The sequence below is a fragment of the Chrysochloris asiatica genome, unplaced genomic scaffold, assembly GCF_000296735.1.
Source record: "Chrysochloris asiatica unplaced genomic scaffold, ChrAsi1.0 scaffold00078, whole genome shotgun sequence".
In the NCBI taxonomy this organism is placed as follows: Eukaryota; Metazoa; Chordata; class Mammalia; order Afrosoricida; family Chrysochloridae; genus Chrysochloris; species Chrysochloris asiatica.
Genome location: NW_006408596.1, coordinates 7,682,655 through 7,706,212, shown reverse-complemented (window position 1 = coordinate 7,706,212; position 23,558 = coordinate 7,682,655). Strand labels below are relative to the sequence as shown.

The window sequence follows — 23,558 nt, the reverse complement described above, 5'->3', positions numbered from 1 at the left end:
CCACTCCTCCATAACATTACCTTCTACCAACATGTTCTTGTGACAACTGCATATTAACCCTTTGGAGTTGGTCAGAATTCTTAAGCATCTGTAACAGAAAATTCCCAGGGTCTAGGAAGCTAGGTTTCTGATCTGGACAGACTACAGCTAAACTATGGGCAACCTAATTATTGCTGAATCCTCTCAGTGTCATCTGCGCATGTACATAAGGAAATTACAGATACAGAGACCAACTCATATGCAGCAACAAAAATAATCACCAAGAAAAAACAATGGGGCTTTTCTAGCTGCCAGGGACCAAGTCAAGCGTTTTATACATGTATAAGTCAAAAATTACTGCTACTATGGTTCCAGTTCATACATGCATAGGTTTAAACAAAACGTGTTTAAACATGTCTCTGTGATCAGTGGAAGACTGGAGACAAGTTCTTCTTAGTAATACACTTGTCTTCATCTCATTAAGTTGTCTTCAAAAAAACAAAAACAAAAAGAAAACTAAAAACAAAACAGAAGATCCAATCACAGCATTGGCTAACAAAGGGATCTGCTGGGCCAACTCTGTTCAAGGCAGAAAGGTCAGCTTAGACGGTAGAAGGTTATGGCAACTGGTTTGGGGGATTCCCAAGGGGTCATCTTAATAGATTTTTTTCAAAGGACACAGGACAATCATGGGGCCTTACTAAGAAGAAGTTTTAAGAAAACTGAAAACTACACTGGTGAGATAAAGACTGGGAAAGGTGAACTGTGTTATTTTTTTCCTACCGTGACAACACACTTGCTCATTTTTCAAAGGGTAGCAAGGGCTACCCCACACAAATTTCATTGGGAAACCTTACCCCATCTGCCCTACATCTCTGACCTTGTCCCTTCAGACTTCTTTTTTGTCAAAGAACATTTTAAAGGAATATTACTTGAGAGCTGTGAGGATGCCAAAACTGCCATTTTGATGGGATGTAAACAGAGCGCAGAATTCTTCAAGGAAGGGTTAGAAACATGTATAGACCGAGACAGAGGCTATGTCAAGAAACAAGAGCTTCATATTATGATATCTTTGTTTAATAAAAGTTCCTACTATTTCGCAGCAATACTTTTTGATGTACATCTCACTTAATCCTCCCAACAACTCAATGAGGTAAGTATCATTATTAACTCCCTTGGCAATTTAAGAAAATTGGTATGTCAAGAAGGCCTAGCAGAGCACCAAAAAGTGGTTCCCTGAAAATTTAGGAAGACAATGGTGACACTCATTTCTTTCTACGATGGTGTTTGAATGGCTGGCTTATAACTCCATTTTCTGACCCGCCCATAGGTAGCAAGCAAAGAGCCATCCATCAAATGCCCTTCCTAAAAATGGCCTGTCGGGATATCCAAACCTTATTCATTCCAATCGCTTCAGTATTCTGCTGCTTCCCTAAGATTTCCAGCATCTCCTAACGCACAAGATGAGAACATGGAAAACTAACAGAGGATATAAAACCAACTGGTTTTTCCTTCTAGAATTCATACTAAAGTCTTGCAGGAATATGTGGTCAGTGTAAGCAAGAGCTTAAAATTAGGCAGTATCTCAGGAGAAAGGACTTGAAGGGCAGGGAAGAGAAAGAGCTGGTAACCACTTTATTTTGAACCCCTTAGCACAAATGATTTCTTTGACCCTCATACTATGGTAACATCCAGGTGGTAGGGGCTCAGCAAGACACCCACCAGACACTCAGGACTCAACTTGGGTCACTGTTAGCTTATGAGGGTATCAGATACTCACTCATTCCCCAGCACTGATTCTGCCATCACCCCACCCCAAAGACAGCCAGGTCCAATTCTCAGTAACCCCTCCAGTTCCCTCTGACCCAGGCTGCAGGGAACATCCACTACTACTCAGAAATGGAAATGCTGATATCAAGATTCTTGCTAAACCTAAAATAAGGATACACTCTCAGTGGCTGGCTTAAAAATAGGCTGGGGTCCTTTAAAAGGAACCTAAAAAAGGGATGAGTGATCACAACAATTAAAATCATTCTCACTGCAAGAGTTCCCGTGAAAACTCATAATGTATTCAGTTCCCTCTAAGAACATTTCATTCAGTTCACTGGGAACCAATCTGGGGTCCATGCACCCCAGCACAGCAGAGCAGCACCTGTAAGCTTTTCCATGGTGTGAAGAGTGAGTAACAGGACAGGCAATTAGTGAGGGTAAATAAAAACCCCCGATGTGGAAAAAGAACAGGCAGGAGGAGAGACTCAAGCAGCAAACATGAGCCTCACAGAAAATGCCTCCCCGCTACCTCCAAATACACTTTGTAAATATTGTCAACGGAACTGTACAAGTTGCTAAGTAATCCTGTCATTATACCTCTGTTATGGGACTTCTAATGGGATTTTTGCTTACTGAAAGTAAAAAGGACTTGAAGAGCTGAATTCAATACGGATTACACTTCAACATAAAGAAAACAAACATCCTCAAAACTGGACCAGTAAGAAACATCATGATAAAGAGAAAAGATTAAAGCTGTCAAGGATTTCATTTTGCTCAGATCCACAATCAATGCCTATGGAATCAGCAGTCAAGAAACAATCCATTGCATTGGGCAAATCTGCTGCAAAAGGCCTTTTTAAAGTCTTGAAAAGAAAGAATGTCATTCTGAGGACTAAGGTGCGTCCGATCCAAGTCATTGCTGCTGCTGTTGTTGTTGTTAAGTGCCATCAAGTAGCTTCTGACTCATACTCACCCTGTACAGGGTTTCTAAGGAGCAGCTGGTGAGTTTGAACCGCCAACCTTGTGGTTCAAACCAACCTTGTAGTTCAGCGCATTAACCGGCAGTGCCACACCTGGACTCTGATCCAAGTATGTTCAATTGCCTTATAGATTGGTGCTTCAACAAGTTCATGGAATAATTCCAATTATCTGTCAATTCCATTTTTCCACAAACATTTTGAAGCATGTGAAAGAACAGATGCATTTGAATTACGGTGTTGGTGAAGAATGATGAACATACTATGGACTGTCAAAAGGACAAACAAATCTGTCTTGGAAGAAGTACAGCCAGAATGCTTCTTAGAAGTGAGGATGGGGAGACTCCGTCTCTTGTACTTTGCACAAGTTACCAGGAGGGACCAGTCCTGGAGAAGGATACCACACTTAGTAAAGTGGAGGATTAGTGAAAAAGAGAAAGACTCTCAATGACATGAAGGGCTCAAAAAGCAATGATTGTGAGGACGGCACAGGATGGGACAGTGTTTCATTCTTTCATACATGAGGTTACTATGAGTCAGAAAGACTCAACAGTACTTAACAACAACAAAAATAGGATTTTCATCATCCAAAATGATAATCCAAGTCCAGGGTGAGCCCCATACAACAGGTGGAGTGAATTTCTAAACTGACCCTGCAGGTTTCACAGCTGCCCCAGAGCAGAGCAGCCAAGCCAACAACATCATACAACACCCTAAGAGAAAACCCCATATTGCCATGGGAACAAACTGAAGTTCCCAAGACAGGAATACTCCAAATCCATCTTCCAGATATGATACACATCTTTTGTTTGCATATGCTTTTTAAAAATGAGACTCTTATTAGGAATTCTGTTGGGGACTGAACAGAAAGAAGCTCATTCTACGTTCTAAAGATATACAAGAGGTTTTCAAAAGTTCATGGAAAAATCAAATGACAATGACAAGATAATGGAGTTTTTTTCCACCAACTTTTTGAAGTCCCCTTGCATTTTCAGCCACCAAAGGTAAAACAGCATTTCTACAAATAAATACAATGAGCAACAGATACACAATCTAGAGGAAAGGATCATAAATAAATTGCATCAACCAATATTTATTGAGTGCCTGGGGCTTAAGACTGAGAGGCCTTTCTGTTAAGAAGCACAGAGATGCAATTACACCCTTCCTGAAAAATAAGCAATTAATCACACACTGCAGTGGATTAATTGCAATGCCTAGAATCTCCCACACCGTTCTGCTTTTGCCCCTGAAATCAAACTCCCCAGGGTCCTCCCTTGTTTCTCAAATGACTGATGAACACCCGCAGCAAGTTTTCATTCTGACCCAGGCAGCCCACTGCTAGCCAGAACTAGAACTCTTTACACATCTCCTTCCGGTCCAATATGTGTGTGACCTTCAGTGCACTGTGTGTGTGTCAAGGTCACACTGCCCACGAACCATGCCACCTTTACCATTGAGCCTCCACTCTTATCCTGTCCTTCGATGTCAGTGCAGAACCTCCCAGCCCTGATGTACCATTCATTCCAGCTTGATCTGGAAGCGCATTCAACAGCTAGCTAGATTTCTGCCTCCCCTGCCATTATACAGATTGTTTAGGGGTTGTAGAGAAAATCACCAAGAAAGGCACAGTCAAATTCCAACCCAAATTTTAAACCCAGCTGCTGAGGAGGGAACAAAGAAGGAGCCCCTCAACATCTCTCAACACAAAAACCTCTCTCAAATTCAATTACAGTCCCAAACCCTAGTTCATGTCTAAATGTCCAATTGCAACAATAGTCTCAAATCTTTTCAGGAATGGTACTGTCAGGACAGCACCCATGAGGAAACACCATCCAGGAACCAACACTACATCTTCCAGACTCAACACCTAAGCTATGAGCACAACATGTAGGGAACGAATACATTCAAGGAGAAAAATCACATTCTGCTCATCTCCTAAGTGGGCAGCAATGAATTACCCAACATCCCCCAAGAGACACAACGTGAGGGCGGTGGGGTGCCTGGGCGTAACACCGCTGGTCGGAGACCTTCCTGGGAACTTGCTCCTGTGGAATCAGAATATCATCGTACAGAAACCGAAGCAAGACAGTGAGCAACCACGTCCACAGAGGATGCTGCATTTCAGAAGAATTTCTGGAGGTTGGAAGCCAGGACCCTCAAACCGTAAGTGCAGTATGAATGTGTTTCTCATTAGAAAGACCTACTGAGTCAAGGGCTTTACAGTGGTATTTATACTCCTATTTTCTAGTATTCTGGTTTGGGTTTTTTTCCTCCTGTGAAGCCTGATCCCTGTGAATCAATGACTCTGCTACATCACACTCCCTCCCGGTGGCTCATGGTAACCGGGCTTTCTCTGACCGCCAGCGTTCTGCCAGCTTGGAGAATCTCAGCCACCGGCTCCCTGATCCTGCAGCTCAGGGTTAGGGCTGCGCACAGCCACTTGCAGCTCAGTTAAACCTAACAAGAAACCTTTCACTTAATGAGAAGTGGTCTTCAGGATTCTTGCAAAACAGCAAAGATAACACCCCACCACCACCACAACCTGAATGATGGACACAGAGATGGCTGGGTAGATGGACTGCTCATCTTAAATCCCATCCATCAATCCTTCGGTTAAGCATCTGCACCACTAGAAATCTCCCACTTGCCCTCCCCTCGAAAAGACCAAAGACAGAAAAACTAATCCAAAGTATCCAGCTGACAATTATAAGGCTGCTGACAGGGACAGGTACCTGAAACACAGCAAAATGAGCAGGGTGCCCGTCTATCCCAACAGAGCCCAAACAGGTACGCTGTTTCCCAAAAGAAGGCTGAAGAGCAGCTTCCCTCCACCCGCCACCTCCCTCCCTTTGGCTCTTTGCCTTGCACCCATTCCCATCCCTTAGAAAGTCAAATTACCACTTACTCAGATCTACCAAGAATCTCCAGTGCTTTGCTGTATGAAAACCCCACAAATGGCAGCTCTTCGCCTGAGAAACCTGAGGGGTTCAGCTGGCACAGAGAGGATGAAACCCCCGAATTCTTCTCTGGTTCATCAAAATTGGAGGTGTCATCATCAGACTTGAGGGTGGGAACGAAGGGGGGAGGAGCTGGTTAAAGAAAAACAAGAAGGGGGGGAGAAGAGAGCGTTCAGACGGATTCAACACTGTTGCAGAGAAAAGCGTCTTACTCCTTCAGCGTTCTCCGGGGCACTGCAGCGCCCGCTCTCAATCTCCTCACGGCTCCGACAGCAACAAGAGCTTAACCCCTTCTCTGCCAACATGGCCACCAACCCGCAGACAAGCTTGCCTTCTCTGCTGGGCTACACTGAAGGATAACTCAAACAGGTCACTTGATTAAATGGAATCACCTGACAACTCCTTTGGACAAAGTGCTGGTTCTCAACATTTTCCCAGCACGACTACGGAGCATCAGCAGTGCGTGCCAGCCAGTGGGTGATCTAGACCTATTCATTTCCTCATCTCGACAGGTCTAGATTATTCATAGTTACTGCTAATCACAGAAATTGCCCGGTACACAGATTTACCTGAGTAGGCTAAGGAACAGATAGAGGATGCGTGAGATGCTGTAACTCACTCCGGGGTAGCACTGCAGTCTAGCTTATTCATAGCCCATAGCCCGAGGAGACTACTCGGAAATCTTACCAACCACTTTCTGCAGTTCATTATCCCACCTCCCTACCTCAAGCAGGCCCACCGAATCCACTGCAGCTTAATTAGCATAATGAAATCCCAGCTACAGAAAGTTCCTCCCAGTGATTTACAACACCCCTGGAGGCACAACTGCGGCAGAGCCCCTACCTCCTTACACCGCATGCTTCCCAGCTGGGGGCATCTTACATCTTCTCTGCTTCCTGCCCATCTACTAAGCTCTGTGGGTCAGTGAGGTGGATGGCTGTCCTGCAGTCACCAGGAGGCTGCTCATTGCGGTGGGCTCCCAGGGCTGCAGCCGGCCAGAGGTGTTACCATGGCTGCGGGCTGGGCCATCCGTGGCGGGCCAGCCGGACAGGGCGGCATCATATCCCCTGCAGTGCAGGCTCTGTGCTCCCCTCTCGGTGGGTGTTTTGGCTGTAACCCCACCTGGCTGCCCAAGAGGCAGGGGCCAATGCTGCTCTGAGTGGCAAGCAGGATGAGTCACCGCTGGGGCTTGGGCTCAGGCTCCCTAGAGCTCCCCCTAGGATGGTTGTCACAGACCTTCATGGTCCAGACTCCTGGTTTAACCCCTCCTGTTCTGGCCAAAGCTGTGTGCCAGATATGAGCAGCAGTCTGTTTTCCCCTTACAGAGAAAGTTCCCAATGACAACACCATGAGCGTCAGCAAGGAACTGGAGTGGGGGAGAGACGCGCAGGGGCAAGGGGATGGCTCCAGGGGAGGTTGCTCCCAGGAAGCCTAAAAGAATAGTCTCAGAGCTCCAATGGATTGAGATCAGGTGGGAGAGTAAGGAAGATGGAAGATAGAAAATGCGCCCTCTGAGAAAACGATCTAACACATCCAAGCTTTCTCAAGAGAATTGTCCCTGTTTCTATCAGAATCTACTTGCTTAATACTTTAACAATTCGCTGATGGAAAGAAAAGTCAGAGTGAATGCTTCAGCCCACATGCCATGTGGATTTCCACCAACAAAGGCTCAAATCCGATCAGATTTCCATTACCCAATACTTTTTTAAATAAAATTTTTAAAGGAAATTATATTTCATAAGGATCAGAAAGAGAAGTTTTCCCTCCCAAAATATGGGATCTCAGATAAAGACTGAGGAGGGTTATGGAGAGAGTTTGGCAGGTCGTACTAGTATGGAGGCACAGTGGTAAATGGCTCATACTCTGGACTCCAACTGTGTGGGTTCAAATCTCAGGACTACCACTTACTAGCTCTAGGACCTTGAGAGAGTCACTGAACCTCTCTGTGCCTCAGTTTCAACATGGGGATAATAATAGCACCTACTTCAAAGAGCTGCTGGAAGGTTTAAATAAAACAATTGATATAAAGTGCTAGCCCTGTTGGTAGAACACACAGTAAGTAAGCTCTCTATGGAGGGTACCTGATTTTATTATTATTGCTCACAGGAGATACACATTTATGACAGATCCTGTGGTTACTGAAAGCTAGTAAGATACAATGGGCATTACAGCAGAATCTGTACTGAACATTCTTCTTCCCTGCACAAGGCACAGACATGCCTGTGTGGATGTCTGTGGTAATCATCTCATTTAATTCCTAGCAAATCTTTCATTCCCTTTCCACTATACACTAATTTATCTTTAGGAGATTAAAATAGAACCCATTTTGGGAGCAAGTACTATGGAGTATGATTAATATAGGGGTAGGACCCACTCTCAGTGACATAATTATGATTAAAAAATTCCACACTATAAGATTACTCTACAAAACTGACATATTCAAAGCTTGCTTAGTGTAACCAAGATTTGAAAAAAAGAAAGACCCAGATAGTCTTCAGGACAGAAGGACAAAAACTCAAAATAAAATGCAGGTGAGATAGTCACAAAACAGACTAAAAACTAAGGATGAAAGCCTCTACACATATAGCCAGTTAAGTACAACAGGAAATCTTGAAAGGAAGTGTTCCTAAAGGCCACATCCCAGCAGGGAAGTGCCAAAAGGAAGTTAAGAGCTTGAAACCCTTTCCCCTCTATGGAGGCTCACCATCATGCAGGGCCCGGTATATCAAAACAAACCAAACCAAACCTATGGCTGTGGAGTTGATTCAGACTCATACCAGATCCTATAGGGCAGAGCTGAACTGCCCCAAGCTGTAATCTTTAGGGAAGTGGACGACTACATCTTTCTACCTTACAGCTACTGGTGGGTTCGAACCGCCAACCCTTAGGTTAGCAGCCAAGCACTTGAGCACTAGTTCCACCAGGGGTCCTTACAAGGCCCAAGTTGTTGTTGTCGCTAAGTGCTGTTGAGTTGGTTCTGACTCATAGAAACCCTGTATAGGGTTTCCAAGGAGCAGTTGGTAGGTTTGAACTGGCAACCGTGTGGTTCGCAGTCCAACGCTGATCCTACAGCACCACACCAGGAGTCCACAGAGGATAAGAAATAAACGGATAGGAGAAACTGGCAACTCAGGTTTGGGGTCTACCTAGATAGTGTCCCGCAAAGTGTGGGAACACCAAGCTGGTCCAGGAGCTCTGACAGATATCAGTGGGAAACAACTTGTAGATGCACTTTCACAATCCAGGGGACACAGGAAATGCTTCTTCTCTCTTACACACTCTAATGAAAACAAGTTCATACTGAAAAAGTGAAAACCCCAAACTATACAAACCAAAGAAAATTAAACCACAGGAGAAGAATCATTGAAGAATCATCTTCACCTTGAAGAATCACCAGCAGACAGATGAAATGGACAGAAAAAAGAAAGTTTTTAGCCCTCCAAAATCTGCAGAGAGTAGAAAAATCTAAACGGAGCTATAAAATAAGTTTAAATTTATTATTGCAGTTGTTGTTATGTGCCGTGGAGTCGGTTCCGGCTCATAGCTACCCTGTACAGGGTTTCCGAGGCTGTAAATCATTATGGGAGTAGAACGCTGTAAATCTTTCTCCCGCAGAACAGCTGGTAGTTTCGAACTGCTGACCTTGCGGTTCGCAGCCCAATTCGTAAACACTACTCTACCAGAGTAGGTAAGTATAAAACTCCAAAAGAATAAAAATATGCTTTGAAAAAGGACTAAGCACTTTTAATAATAAACCATATAGAACTTATAGAAATTAATATAGTTTTTAAATTTTAATTTTAAAACTCACTGGATGGGTTCAATAGCAGATTGTTATTCTTAGGTGTCATCGAGTTGGCATTGACTCATAGCGACCTTATGTCCAACACAATGAAACACTGCTCGGTCTTGCGGCAACCTCACAATCATTGCTACGCTAGAGCCCACTGCTGCTGCTACTGTGTCAATCCAGCTCATTGGGGGTCTTCCTCCTTTTCACTGTCTCTCTTGTTTACAAAACATGATGTACTTCTACAGGGACTGCTCCCTCCTGGTAATAAGTCCAAAGTGTGAGAGACAAAGTCTGGCCATGCTGCCTTCTAAAGAGCATTCTGGCTGTACTTCTTCCAACACTGATTTGTTTGTTCTGTGGCAGTCCATGGTACTTTTAATAGTCTCCCCTAACACCATAACTCAAATGCATCAATTCTTCTACAGTCTTCTTTATTCATTGAACAACTGTCACATGCATATAAGGTTAGATACAGCTAAAGAGAAAATTAGTGAGCTAGCATGTCAATCTGAAGAAATCATATAGAAACCCAAGTTAACTAAGAGGTTGTCTCTGGACTCACAGCATCAGCATCACTCTGTAACTAGTTAGAAACGCAGAATCTCGAGCTAACTGCTTCAGAACATAATCTAAAAAGTTCAAGGAATGCTCACAGAAAATGTATCACTCAGAGGCAAAGAGAGAAAAAAACCCATGAATGGTCAAGAGAGAATGTGAAGGTCTAATACATCTAATAGGGGATTTAGAAAATAAGAAGAGAGGATTAGCTCAAAATCTTGACGTCATGTTTTAAAAGGATTGTGTCAAGTCTATAGACTATCAAGTTTGTGGCCATATCTATCAAGATAGATTATCTTGAGGATCTAACTTTCCTTTTTCTTGGACTTAAGGAAAATGTTCCTTTTTTTATATTCATGAAATATAATTTTGTTCTTGTTTTTTCCCCCCCTTTTTAACAATGGTCAATAAAATCACATGGGATTTCAGTCTAGGTTAATAGAGGTACACAAGACACCCTACCATCTGGAATCATGCCAAGCACCTATCTGTTGTTGTTAGGTGTCATCTGGTGAGATCCAACTAAGTGATCCCATGAACAACAGCACAACTCACTCCTCAGTCCTTCACCATCCTCACAATCACTGCTGTGTTTCAGGCCATTACTGTAGTCACTATTTCAGTCCATCTTATTAATGGTCTTCCTCTTTTATGGTGACCATCTACTTTACAAAGATCCAGGTATTGCTCTTTCCTGAAAATATGACTAAAGTGCTTGAGGCAAAGTCTAGTAATCTTTACTTAAAGGAGCAGTCTGTTGGTACTTCTTCCAAGACAGATTTGTTCAATTTTCTGGCACTCCATAATATAGTCAATATTCTTCATCAACACCACAATCAAATGCACCTTCTTCAGTCTTCTTTATTCATTGTGCAACTTCTGAATGCATATGAGGTAACTGAAAATAACACACCTTGGGTAAAGAACACTTTATTCTTCAAAATGACATCTTTGCTTTTTAACACTTCGGCAGGTCTTCTGCAGATCTGCCCAATATAATACATAATTTAATTTCTGGACTGTTATTTCTGTGAATGTTAACTGGTGGATCCAAGCAAATTGAACTCCTTGACAACTTCAATCTTTTCTCCATTTATCAAGATGTAGCTTATTGGTCTGATTACAAAGATTTTTTTTCTTCATGTCTAGGTGTAATCCATACTGACGGCAATTTGTTCATCTTCATCAGTAAGTACTTCAAGTGCTCTTCACTTTCAGCAAACATGGCTGTGTCATGTGTACACCGCAGGCTGTTAATGAGTCTTCCTCCAATCCTGATGTTGCATTCCTGTTCATATAACCCATCTTCTCAAGTTATTTGCTCAGCATACACACTGAATAGACACAGTGAATGGATCCAATCCTAATGACCACCTATGCTGATTTTAAATCATGCAGTCCTGGGCTAATGCACTGAACTGTAAAGATGGTTTGAACCACAAGGTCGGCTGTTCAATCACCAACTGCTCCTTGGAAAGCCTATATAAGGTCGTTATGGGTCGGAACCGATTTGATGGCACTTAACAACAAAAACAACAACAGTACCCCTTGTTCTGTTTGAATGACTGCCTCTGGGTCTCTGTATTGGCTCTGTTGGGAAAAAATGAAGTATTCTGGAATGCCCATATTTTGCAATGTCATCCAGAGTTTGTTATGATCATCGGAGTCCAATGCTTTTAGTCAATTAAACACAGCCAAAGATGAGGCTTTCCGATCCCGTAAAGATTTATAGCCTCGGAAACCCTGCACTGGGTCACTGTGAGTTAGAACCGACTCCACAGCACACCACCACCACCACCAAACATCTTTCTGGCATTATCTGTCAGGTGTGGTGCTGTAGGATAAACACTGGACTGCTAACCACAGGTCAGTGGTTCCAACTCATCAGCCACTCCTTGGAAACCCTACACAGGGTCACTATGTTGGAACTGACTCAACGACACTTAATAACAACAATATACTTTTTTAAGTAAACCAGTCCGTAGTTGAGGTAACATAAGGGAACAATCTCCTTGATGGCTGGGGCTGCACAAGTAATTTCTTGAAGATTCTTTTCTTCCCCCAATTATAAGATAAACGACAGAACAAGGCTTTCAGAAACAAAGAGCTATTTTAAGAACTATACAGTTAATTTCTCTTCTATAAATTCTGTGTCTTTATTTTTAATTCTGGCATTCATTAAAAGCTTTTGGGGAGAAATTATCGCCTTCAAAAACATTAAATTAAAAAAAAAAAAAAAATGGAGAGAAGAATCAAATGGGCTTATCCTTTTGGCCCTACTTCTTTCTAACATTTTCTTAAGCTCCATTTACCCTACTCACATCTTAAAATTTTCAGCATATCAGATATTAATATAAAAAATATACAAGATTTTCTAATTTGGGGTTTTCAATGAGTGCCAAACCCACTTGAACACAAGCTCTGTGAGGACAAGGGTCTTTCTTATCTTATGTTCATCACAACATACCCAGCACATAAAGCAAAACCTGGCTGTCCTTATTATTTGTTTAAATGTTTTTATTAAAGGAATGAACGACTAGCAAGTCTTAAATGTGGGTCATTTCTTAAACTTAATGGAGCTAACTGCATGAAACATGGCTCTTTAGGAAAACCAAGTACTATGCTTCAGGGTACCAAATTTCATTATGAAGAACTTGTACATTTAAAACATCAATAACAAAACTGAGCCTAGAGAGAGCTCGTAAAATTCCTAAGACTTGTAATCATCACTATTGTTTACAGACACTGGTGTTGAGTTGTGGGTGTGGCAGAAGTAGATGACTAACAGTCAACACCATGAAGGCACAGAAATATATACAATGATCTAAGGATCTAATGAATTAGGACTGTGCCTGGAACACAGTGGGCATTCAATAAATATTAAATCAAAAACATATGCAACTTCAATCTACCTACCACGATGTCTCACATAATAAAAAAGTACTCCCTTCACGAATTCGATGGCATATATGATCCTGGTGTGGCGCTGTGGGTTAATGCACTGAACTGCAAAGTCGGTTTGAACTGCAAGGTTGTTGGTTTAAACTCACCAATTGCTCCTTAGAAACCCTACACAGGGTTGCTATGGGTCAGAACTAACTCGATGGCACTTAACAACAACATGAACCAGAAGGCAAGCTGCCAAAAATGTAGCTATCTTCCAGTTGCTTGAAGCCTGAAACGCCAATGTGATCATATGTATCTATGTTATGAAGACAGAACTGCAAAATAAGTGATGAGGAGGATATTTATGTCATATGGAGGTTAGGATGTGGGTGTGGAAAGTAGAAAGCATCAGCGGAGTGCTGGCATGTTTAGCTGATGGAGACACAGTGAGTTTTTGTGTATTCCTGCAGGAAAGGTGTCATAGATGTGATTGAATCTCAAGAGCTGGTTAAAAGGTGACTTTATGGGTTGGAGCACAGAAGAGTGCTACTTCAGAAAAGCCACAGAAGCCAGAGCAGTGGCCCAAGAAGGCTGCGGGTAAAGAGCCTGGAGAATAAGTAACAGTGAAATCTTGTCCAGACATTGAGGTGGGCACTAGACTGGAATGACAGGATGTATTACCAGAGAGAGTTTTACAAAGCTTGGTTGGTGTCAGCACCAGCGAATGATACAATCATTTTAATAGTGATGGTCAAAAGAGGCTGAAGCTGGAAACCTCTCAAGGATAAATTCGCAGCATTGAGCATGACAAATTTCTATACTAAGGACGTGATAACAGAAACAGGGAGGATGTGGATGAACAGAGATAGGCTACAGAACAAAGTGGCAAGCATTTGACAACTGATGCAAGGGCAGAGATTTTGTGAATATTAACAACTAATTCTTATGATGGGAACAACTCTGAGAGATGAGGCTGCAATGGAAAGAAGAGAGCGTATATTCAATACTAGAAGTCTCCTGGAGTTGAACCAAGAGAATGAGTAAAGGGATTAGCGAATAGAATTGGTTGCTAAATACACAAAAGCAATTCAGTCCTTGAGGGCAGATTTGATTGCCTAGAGCCTTAGGCCAACTTCACATTTGATCCCCTCCCAGTAGGATGTGGTTAGTCACGTCTCAGACAATGCACTGTATAAGAAATACAAACAGAAGACAAATCAGATCCAGTTTCCAAGACAAGAAATCAAAAATTATCCCTGCTGTCGGCTTCCCAAGAGCCATAAAAAGACTTTAGGATAATGTTCATTTGGGATGGTGATCAATATTCACACTGGTGTCTTTAAAGTAAATGCAAAAGGAAGTCAGTATTACTAAAGTGTGCTTCAATCAGTCTCAACAATGCACTGGTCTGGCTGCCAACAAGAAGCAGCTTTCTTCTCTGGGGACAAAAGAGCTTGGTGGAGTCGTGTGCTTTAGCCAAATCTCACCACATCCAAATGCCTTATTCCTAATATGCTACTTAAATAACAAATGTTTTTGGTAATCAGTTTAGGTTTCCCACAGATTTATATTTCCAGAGATAGTTTCTCTCTCAATGCTGTATTGAACTTTATCTGGACTTTTTAACATTTAGCTTTCATTGTTTTTCTCCTTTTTCTCTGTCAACCAGGTACTTAACCATCTGTGAAACGTCTAAATAGGGGGAAATACAAAAGAGAGCATTATTTTCAAATTTATTTCCCTGACGGTATTTCTCTGCAAAGTTGGATTTGGATATATCCAGTTTTCTGTCCATCTAAATCTGATGTGGCATTGTGGGATAATGCACTAGACCACAAGGTCAGTGGTTCAAATTCACCAGCCGCTCCTCAGACACCCTATACAGGGTAACTATGAGTCGGAACCTACTCAATGACACTTAACAACACAACATAGAAGCAAAAAGCGCTAGCTCATCAGCTTCCATCATCAGAACTGATTACTCTAGGGCAAAGAAAATGTTCCTTTCAACATCTTCCCTGCGCTGAATTTACCTATACCCAACCACACATCATGGAGTCCTGGTGTGGAGCTGTGGGTTAATGCGCCAGACTGCAAAGCCATTTGAACTGCAAGGTTGGTGGTTCAAGCTCACCAGAGGCTCCTCGGAAAAAACTCGACGTCACTTAACAACAACAACAACAAGTACACATCAGATTATATTCATTTTTTTGCTGCTTACCTAACCTCTTTGATATCCTTTTTTCAAACATTTAAAACTTTTATTTCAGACTTTTTAATTACAGAGACAAGGAGAACTGATATAAGATCTAAGTCTGGTATGATGCTGTAGGATAAGCACTGGACTGCAAGGTTGGCGGTTTAAACTCAGCAATCACTCTTCAGAAACCCTATATGGGTTGCTATGCATTGGAACTGACTCGGCAGCACTTAACAACAACAATACAAGCAAAATGGACCTCACAGACATATACTGAACACTCCACACAGCATCAGACCAACACATAGTCTTCTCCAGCACACAGGGATCATTTTCCAGAATAGATCACATGCTAGGACACAAAAGAAACCTCAGTAAATGAAAAAGATTAAAATCAAAAAAGCACCATCTCTGACCACAATGATACTGTTATGGGGAGAAAAGAGACCCCTTCTTCAAATATATAAAAATATTATAGGGGAGTGGGGTGAGGAGAGGGAGGGAAAGGTGGAGCACAAAGTAGGGAATAGACACAGGATAGTTTGGGCGCTAGGGAGGGGGGAAATACACAAGAAGGGGGAGGGGAATGGAAGAACAAAGCAGATAGGAGAACAATTAGGCAGGTTTGCATAGGCTAAGTGGGACAGAGGTAAATAATGATGTATGCACAACCTTGGAACAACAGGGCTCTGGGATACAGGGATTGAGTCATGGTTGGAATGGGGAAAAGGGGGGAAATAATGTTAAGATGCTTGGCTGTCTTTTGAATCTTGGTTTCCCTGGCATACCATTATAAAATAGACACTTGAGGGGGAGAGAAAGGAATAGTCAGAAATGTCACCATAGAAAGCTTGTAAGTCTGTCTTCTGCCTTTAACTGATTGGAATACTTAAAATGGGGTTACAATGTGCTTAGTGAAGGAGGCTTCTTGTGGAGCCTCTGCATTACATAAGACCATAGGTGGAATCCTGAACAGCATCCAGAAACTTCTGAGGTGTGTAATTTCCATTTGAAAGGACAAACAGACCAGTCTGGAGCAGCTAGAAGAACAGAAGATACTTCTTGAAAGACCAATAGGAAAAATACAAAACAATATAGGTAGTCCCACTGATTACTACAAGAACAAACAAGTTGCTTGCCCAGGAGACATCAAGGCAAGTGGTAGGGTCCCCTCAGTGCAAATCCCTTCTAAGACTAAGACTCAGGGGGAATACACGCTCTGATTGGTGACCACGTTCGTCACTGATAAGGGGAAATGAGGGAAAAACAGCAATGAAGCTGTGAGCTAAGCCCTACAATGTTCAACAGACTCCTGTGAACCCAGGTGGAGACCTGGTTGGCCAGCAGTGTGGCAAGACCTGGGAACTCTTGGGCCCAGAGTCAGTGACATAGCCACAGAGGACTAGAGTAGAGAGTGAAGCATCCAGTTGATAAGAGAGGACATATGCACAAGAACACCCACCCGTGCAGATTATACCCACTTGACCTGGCTTCAATGACTAGATGATCAGAGCTCAACTAGAAGAAGAAAGAAGAGGAAAAACAGAGTAATCTGATACAATTTGATGAACTTGACCTCCACCTATGGATGCAGTAGCTCAAAAGAGGGAACAAATCTTTACAGCAAGGCTCATTCCCACCCCCTCCGTACACAGAGTAGACAGGGATGGGCAACTTGGACATTGGCTACCCAAAATTGTGGGGAAGGGGACCTACAAAGGTAAGAAGTGACTGGATTACAAACTTTCAAGAGGGAGCCTAGATCCAGAGGGCGTGGAGGAAGGTAGAATCTCCACTGAGGAGTATCCAATCTGTCTGGGCGAGGCTGATGAAAGGAGATGGGGATAGGTCTCCTGTGGTATAACAGTGAACAGTTGCTATCAGGACTGACTGTGAGGTTGGAAATGTAAAGGTAGACCTTTGGTAGCAAAAGGAGGGTAGTGATTAACTTTTCAATCTAGGAGCAGAGGTTCCTGGGACCATCAAGGGAGAAGAACGGAGAGTGGGACTCTACCCAGAGAAGCAGTGACACCAGAGATGGAAGCAGAAAAGATGATGCGGCGAGATGGAACTGCTGGGGACTTTAGACCCAGAGAGAGAGAGGGCCATGTGCTGATGATGGGGGGCAGGGGGGCAGGCTTGCAAGGTGTACCCTTTGGTTGGTTGATGATGCATGGAGGGGAATGTAACCATGGCAATGAAGCGATATGATAGGATGAATGTAAAGTTAATGTTTCTTATGTAAACTATCACATAATTCACAATTTGTTGTTGTTGTTAAGTACCATGGAGTCTGTTCCAACTCACAGTGACACTACACAAGGTTTCCGAGGTTGTAAGTCTTTACGGGAGCAGACTGCCTCATCTTTCTCCCGTGGAACTGCTGGTAGTTTTGAACTGCCAACCTTGAGGTTAGCAGCCCGATTCGTAAACACTAGGCTACCAGAGCTCCTTATAATTCACAATAAAACATTTGAAAAAAAAAAAAAAAGGTTAAATAAAATATTATAGGGATTCTTTATTGAATGTTAAGCAGGAAAAGCAGACATAGACAAGCATAGATCACCAGGGTGAGGGAAATAATTGATACGATGCCATGAAGAGTTCCCAAAGTTCTACTTCCATGTGGTGACCTTTTATAAGGCACAGTGAACAAAGGAACCCCTTCCCACAACTACAAATGACCTCAGCAATGTTTCACATATATATGCTGGACCTACAGTAAGCAGGGAGGGGAGACCACTACAGACAGGAGAACTTACAGACTGAGGCTCTCGGGTGGCAGGACATCAAAAGCAAGTGACAATTTAGGGGTATACCCAAGAAAGCTCCTGCAAGGGTCAGCTGAGGAAGGTGACCCCAAAACTATTTTAAATCAGATTCTGCTTCTAAGTCTGGCTGTCACCATTCATCAATCAGTTTGTTGTACTACGGTAGCTTATGTGTTGCTGAAATGTTGGAAGCTATGCCACAGGTATTTAAAAACCAGAAGGTACGCCCCTGTAGGATCAGCACTAGATTGCAAACTACAAGGTTGGTAATTCAAACCCACCAGCTGCTCCTTGGAAACTCTATGTAGAATCACTATGAGTTGAAACCGATTTGAATTCAGCTCTGCCCAAACCATAGTCCCATTAGTCAACAGAGATGCACATCAAAACCACAGAGGTATCATCTTACAGCCGCTAAAATGGCACTGTTAAAAAAAGTTACGAAAACAGAAAATGACAAATGTTGGTGAAGATGGGGGGAGATTAAAACTCTTCATCCATCACTGATGTAAAATAGTACAACCACTATGGAAAGCAGCATAGTAAAGCCCTGGTGTGGTGCTGCAAGTTAATGTGCTGGACTGCAAAGTTGGTTTGAACCATAATGTCAGCGGTTCAAAGTTACCAGTCGCTCCTCGGAAACCCTATACAGGGTCACTCTGAGTTAGAACTGACTCAATAGCACTTAACAACAACAACAACATCCAGCAAGTGTCATTGGTGGTGCTGTAAGATAAGCACTGGACTGCTAACGGCTAGGTTACCAATTCAAACCTACCAATTGCTCACAGGAGAAAGATGAGGCTTTCTGTTCCTATAAATATTTACAGCCTCAGAAACCCTATACAGAGAGTTACTATGAGTCAAAATTGACTGAAATGTCAGTTGGGGTATTTTATGATCCCACAATCCCACTCTCAGGTATACACCCTTAGAAAACTGAAATTCAAAGCCTACTCATAGCGACCCTGTATAGGGTTTCTCAGGCTGTTAAATCTTCATAGGAGCAGAAAGCTTCATCTTACTCCAGAGGAGTAGCTGGTGCGTTTTAAGAGCCAACCTGTGGCTAGCAGTCCAGTGCCTGGAGATCTAAAAATAATGACAAGAACAGACATATGCATGCCTATGTTCATTGTTAGACTCCTGGCATGGTGTTATAGGATAAGCACTGGACTGCGAACCCCAAGGTTGGCGGGGTGGTTCAAACCCACCAGCTGCACCTTGGAAACCCTATACAGAATCGCCTTGAGTTGGAATCTACTTGATGGCACTTAACAACAACATGTTCATTGTTGCTTTATTCACATTATCAGACAAATGGAAAAAAAACGAGTGTCCACCAGTGGATGAATGGATAAGAAAACTGTGGCACATTCATGGAATGGAATGAGTCTTGTTGTTGTTGCTGTTAGGTGCCATCCAGTGGTTTCCAACTCATAGCGACCCTATGCACAACAGAGCAAAACACTGCCCGGTCCTGCGTCATCCTCTAGCTCTTTCGACATTTTGCATTTACAACAACAGTGGAAATTTTACATATTAGCAACATATGTGTGGCAGTAGCAAATGCCTACATGCAAGGCAAGAGTATCATCACTATAACAATTAAGGCTATCTGTCAACATGGCTGGGCCATGATTCTCAGTGGTTTGACAGGTAATACTGTCATTTGACAGCTATGTAAACAAGCAGTCATCCCATTTGGTGATCTGGAGTGGTCATCTCCATTTCTGCATAATAGCAATTTTCATATAATGACCTGGTCTATGGAACCTACATCAATAAACGAGGAGCGGGGTGCTACTATGCAACCCTAGAAAACACTGATGAGTCCATGAAACTTTTAACTGGATGGACCTGCAGGGCATAATGCAAAGTAAAACAAATCAAGCATATAAAGACAAATATTGTAGGGTTCCTCTTTTACAAGAATTAAGATCAGTGTTTACTGGTGGTTACCAAAGGGGAGGGGAAGCAGTACTATCAAGTAGATTCTAACTCACAGTGACCTTATATAGGGTTCCCAAGGAGCAGCTAAGGAGCTCTGGTAGCGCAGTGGTTACGAATCGGGCTGCTAACCTCAGGGTCAGCAGTTCGAAACTACCAGCTGTTTTGCGGGAGAAAGCCTCATCTTTCTGCTCCTGTAAAGATTTACAGCCTCGGAAACCCTGTGCAGGGTCGCTATGAGTCAGAACTGACTCCACAGCACATAACAACAACAACAACAATGAGCAGCTGGTGGGTTTAAACTGCTGTCCTTGCAGTTAGTAGTCCAATGCTTATCCTACAGTGCCACACCAGTACTCCTTTATCCAACTGTTGTTAAGTGCTGTGGAATCTGTTCCTACACTTAATGACTCTATATAGGGTTTCCAAGGAATGGCGGGTAGGTTTGAACCACAGAACTTGAAGTTAGCAACCCAGTGCTTACCCCACAATACCACACTGGAACTCCACGCTTTATACAGTTGTTGTTGTTATTGTTAAGTGCTGTTGACTCAGTTCTGACTCACAGCAACCCTGCTTAGGGTTTCTGAGGAGTGGCTGGTGAGCTTGAACCGCCAATCTGGAGGTTTAAACTGACTGCAGTGCAGTGCATTAACCCACACCCTAGAGACTAGTAATTTGAGATGATGGGAGAAGTGGTACTGAATGTGGATGTAGTGCATAGAGTCCACCTAAAGTAAAAGCAAGCATGTGACCATATATGAATGTGTACAGAGAAATTGGTATATGAGCAGCTACAAATGTGTAAATAGGTCATAACAGATTAAACTATCTACGTTGTTGTTGTTGTTGTTAAGGGCCGGCAAGTCGGCTCCACTCATAGCGACCCTGTATAGGGTTTCCAAGGGGAGTGTGGTGAGTCTTAACTACCACTTTGCAGCTCAAACCGAACATGCAGTCCAATGCTTAGCCTACAGCCATACCAGAACTCCAAAACATCTAAGTTGTGGTTCTTGTTACATGCCGTTGAGTCGGTTCTGACCCATAGTGACTTGTATAGGGTTTCCGAAGAGCAGCAGGTAGGTTTAAACCGCCAACCTTGTAATTCCAACCAACCTTGTGGTCAAGTGCTTATCTTCAGAACTACACAAAAATACAAATACATGGGTATAGGAACATGTATTCATTGAAGGCACAAATACAAATATTCCTCTGACAACCAAATAGATTCTTACATTAGTTTTCTGGGTTTTAAGGCTTCAGGTCATAGTATCAATGGGATAATTCAGTCAACTGGCATAGCATAGTGCACAAAACCCAAGGTCGACTGAAGTAAAGTATCATCTGGTGTTTTAAAAGGTTAGGAGTGGCCTTCTAGGCAAAAACTACGGGTTTCTACTCACCAAGAGCCAAACAGTAAGATGGTGACCAAAAGTCCAAGAGATGAAACAAGTCTCCATGAGCCTCATCTAGCCTGAGATCAAAACACCTAGTTGGTGCCTGGATACCACCCGCGACTGCTCTGCTGACTTGGGTCAGAATAGTCTTAGCTAAAATGGGAGAAAATATGGGGAGCTAAACTCAAAATCTTCATTTGAAAAAAACAACAGGTCAGACATACCAAAGCAGCAGAGCGCAGAAGACTCCCTGAAACTACTGCCTGAGACACTCTTCCCCTGAGAACACCTTTTAGTGAAACAGCAGTGTGGCATACAAAATAAAGGAGATGACCTGTAAGGTCAATGCTCCATTCAAAAACCATCAGCAGTTTGAGTCCAAAAGGTCAACAATTACTCAAAAGCAAAGATGAGCGGAGAGGGTAGGAAAACTAGAGTACTAGAAATGGAACAAACAGAACACAACTAGATAGTTGACATAGTGTGATAAATACAACTAATGTCATTGAACAACTGGCGTGGAAATTTTCATATGGGAACCTATCTTGCTATGAACACTTTCACACATTCATGCATAGTGAAGGAGTAAAATGAACTCCCAAGTATGTACCAACCAGCTTCAATAACCACTGAATTCTTTCTGTCTTCATTTTACCCAGACCTCTATTGTGTCTGCATATTTGCTGGTTGTTAAAACCCCACATATCGTATCCTTTTACCAACAATCTTAGGTATCTCTAAGGTAGGACTTCTGAACTGTGGCATTGTTACTACTTGTTCTTGTTGTTAAGTGCCATCAAGTCAGTTCTGACCCAATGAGACCCTGTACAGGGTTTCTGAGGAGAGGATGGTGCATTTGAACTGTTGACCTTGTGGTTAGCAATTCAGTGCTTATCCTACAGCATCACACCAGGACCAGGTAATCTCTTGTTGGAGGGTGGACTGCCATGTGCATTATAAGATATTTAGTACTGGAAGAGAAAAGGACTTAAATACTTACTGATGAAGATCAAAGACTACAGTCTTCAGTATGGATTGCACCTTAATGTAAAGAAAACAAAAATCCTCACAACTGGCCCAACAGCATCATGATTAATGCAAAACAGACGGAAGCTGCCAAAGACTTCATTTGTCTTGGATACACAATCAACATTCATGAAAGCAGCTGTCAAGAAATCTAATTGCATTAGATAAATCTCCTGCAAAAGACCTCTTTAAAGTGCTTAGGAGCCAAGATATCTGTTTAAGGACTAAGGTGCTCCTGATTGAATCCATGGTATTTTCAATAATCTCAAATGCTTATGAAAATTGGACAATAAATAAGGAAGACTGTAGAAGAATTGATGCATTTTTTAGTTATGGTGTTAAAGGAGAATATTAGAAGTACCATGGACTTCCAGAAAAACAAACACATCTCCAATGGAACAAGTACAACTAGAATGCTCCTTAGAAGTCTGGATGGTGAGACATTCATATTTTGGACACATTATCAAGAGGGACCAGTCCTTGGAGAACCTCATGCTAGGTAGAGTGGAGGGTCAGTATAAAAGAGGAAGATCCCCAGTGAAATGGATTGGTACAGTGGCAGCAGCATTGGGTACACACATAATTGTGAGGATGGCGCAAGATTGGGCAGTGTTTCATTCTGTTGTGCGTACGCTCCCTTTGAGTTGGAACTGACTTCACAGTACCTAACAACAACAACAGTACCATCCCACCCTGTACCCTTTAGATACTAGTAGCAACCACCAGCCGTGACAATCAAAAATGTTATCAGACATTGCCAAAACTGCCCCTAGTTGAAAGCCAGCATTTTAATCAATAAGAACTTCTTGCAAAATACAGTCACAATACCCTCATCATACCCACCTCCTATATGATTTGTTTTACTCCAGTTGTCCTAAAACTGTTTGTCTACAGTTCATTTGCTTGAATCCACATCCAAGCAAGGTCCACACATTAATTTGGTTGTTGTGTCTATCAAGTCCCTTAATCAACACTGCTGTGTAGATTCTCCCATACTGTGGATTTAGCTGACTGTATCTTGTACTATCTTTCAGCTTTCTTCTCTCTTTACAATGTTTCCTATAAACTGGCAGTTAGACCCAGAGAGTCTGAGTACACTCATACTGAATTCTATGGAGAAGAATACAGCCTAGAGGGTGTGTCATCTACTACAGAATGTTGTTGTTAAGTGCCGTGGAGTCGGTTCCGACCCATAGCGACCCTGAACAAGGTTTCCAAGGCTGTAAATCTTTACGGAAGCAGAAAGCCTCATCTTTCTCCCACAGAGCAGCTGGTAGTTTTGAACTGCTGACCTTGC

The 23,558-nt window shown here is 42.6% G+C and overlaps 1 protein-coding gene across 2 annotated transcripts in view; it reads right to left on the bottom strand.

Annotated features, from left to right (window-relative positions):
- CIT (citron (rho-interacting, serine/threonine kinase 21)) overlaps nt 1-23,558 on the bottom strand; it is a 294,107-nt gene that overhangs the window by 138,507 nt on the left and 132,042 nt on the right. For both annotated transcript variants that reach the window (XM_006865452.1, XM_006865453.1), the window contains exon 9: nt 5,632-5,815. In XM_006865452.1, coding sequence (XP_006865514.1) covers nt 5,632-5,815 — 184 coding nt within the window. The remainder of the gene's footprint in view (nt 1-5,631; nt 5,816-23,558) is intronic.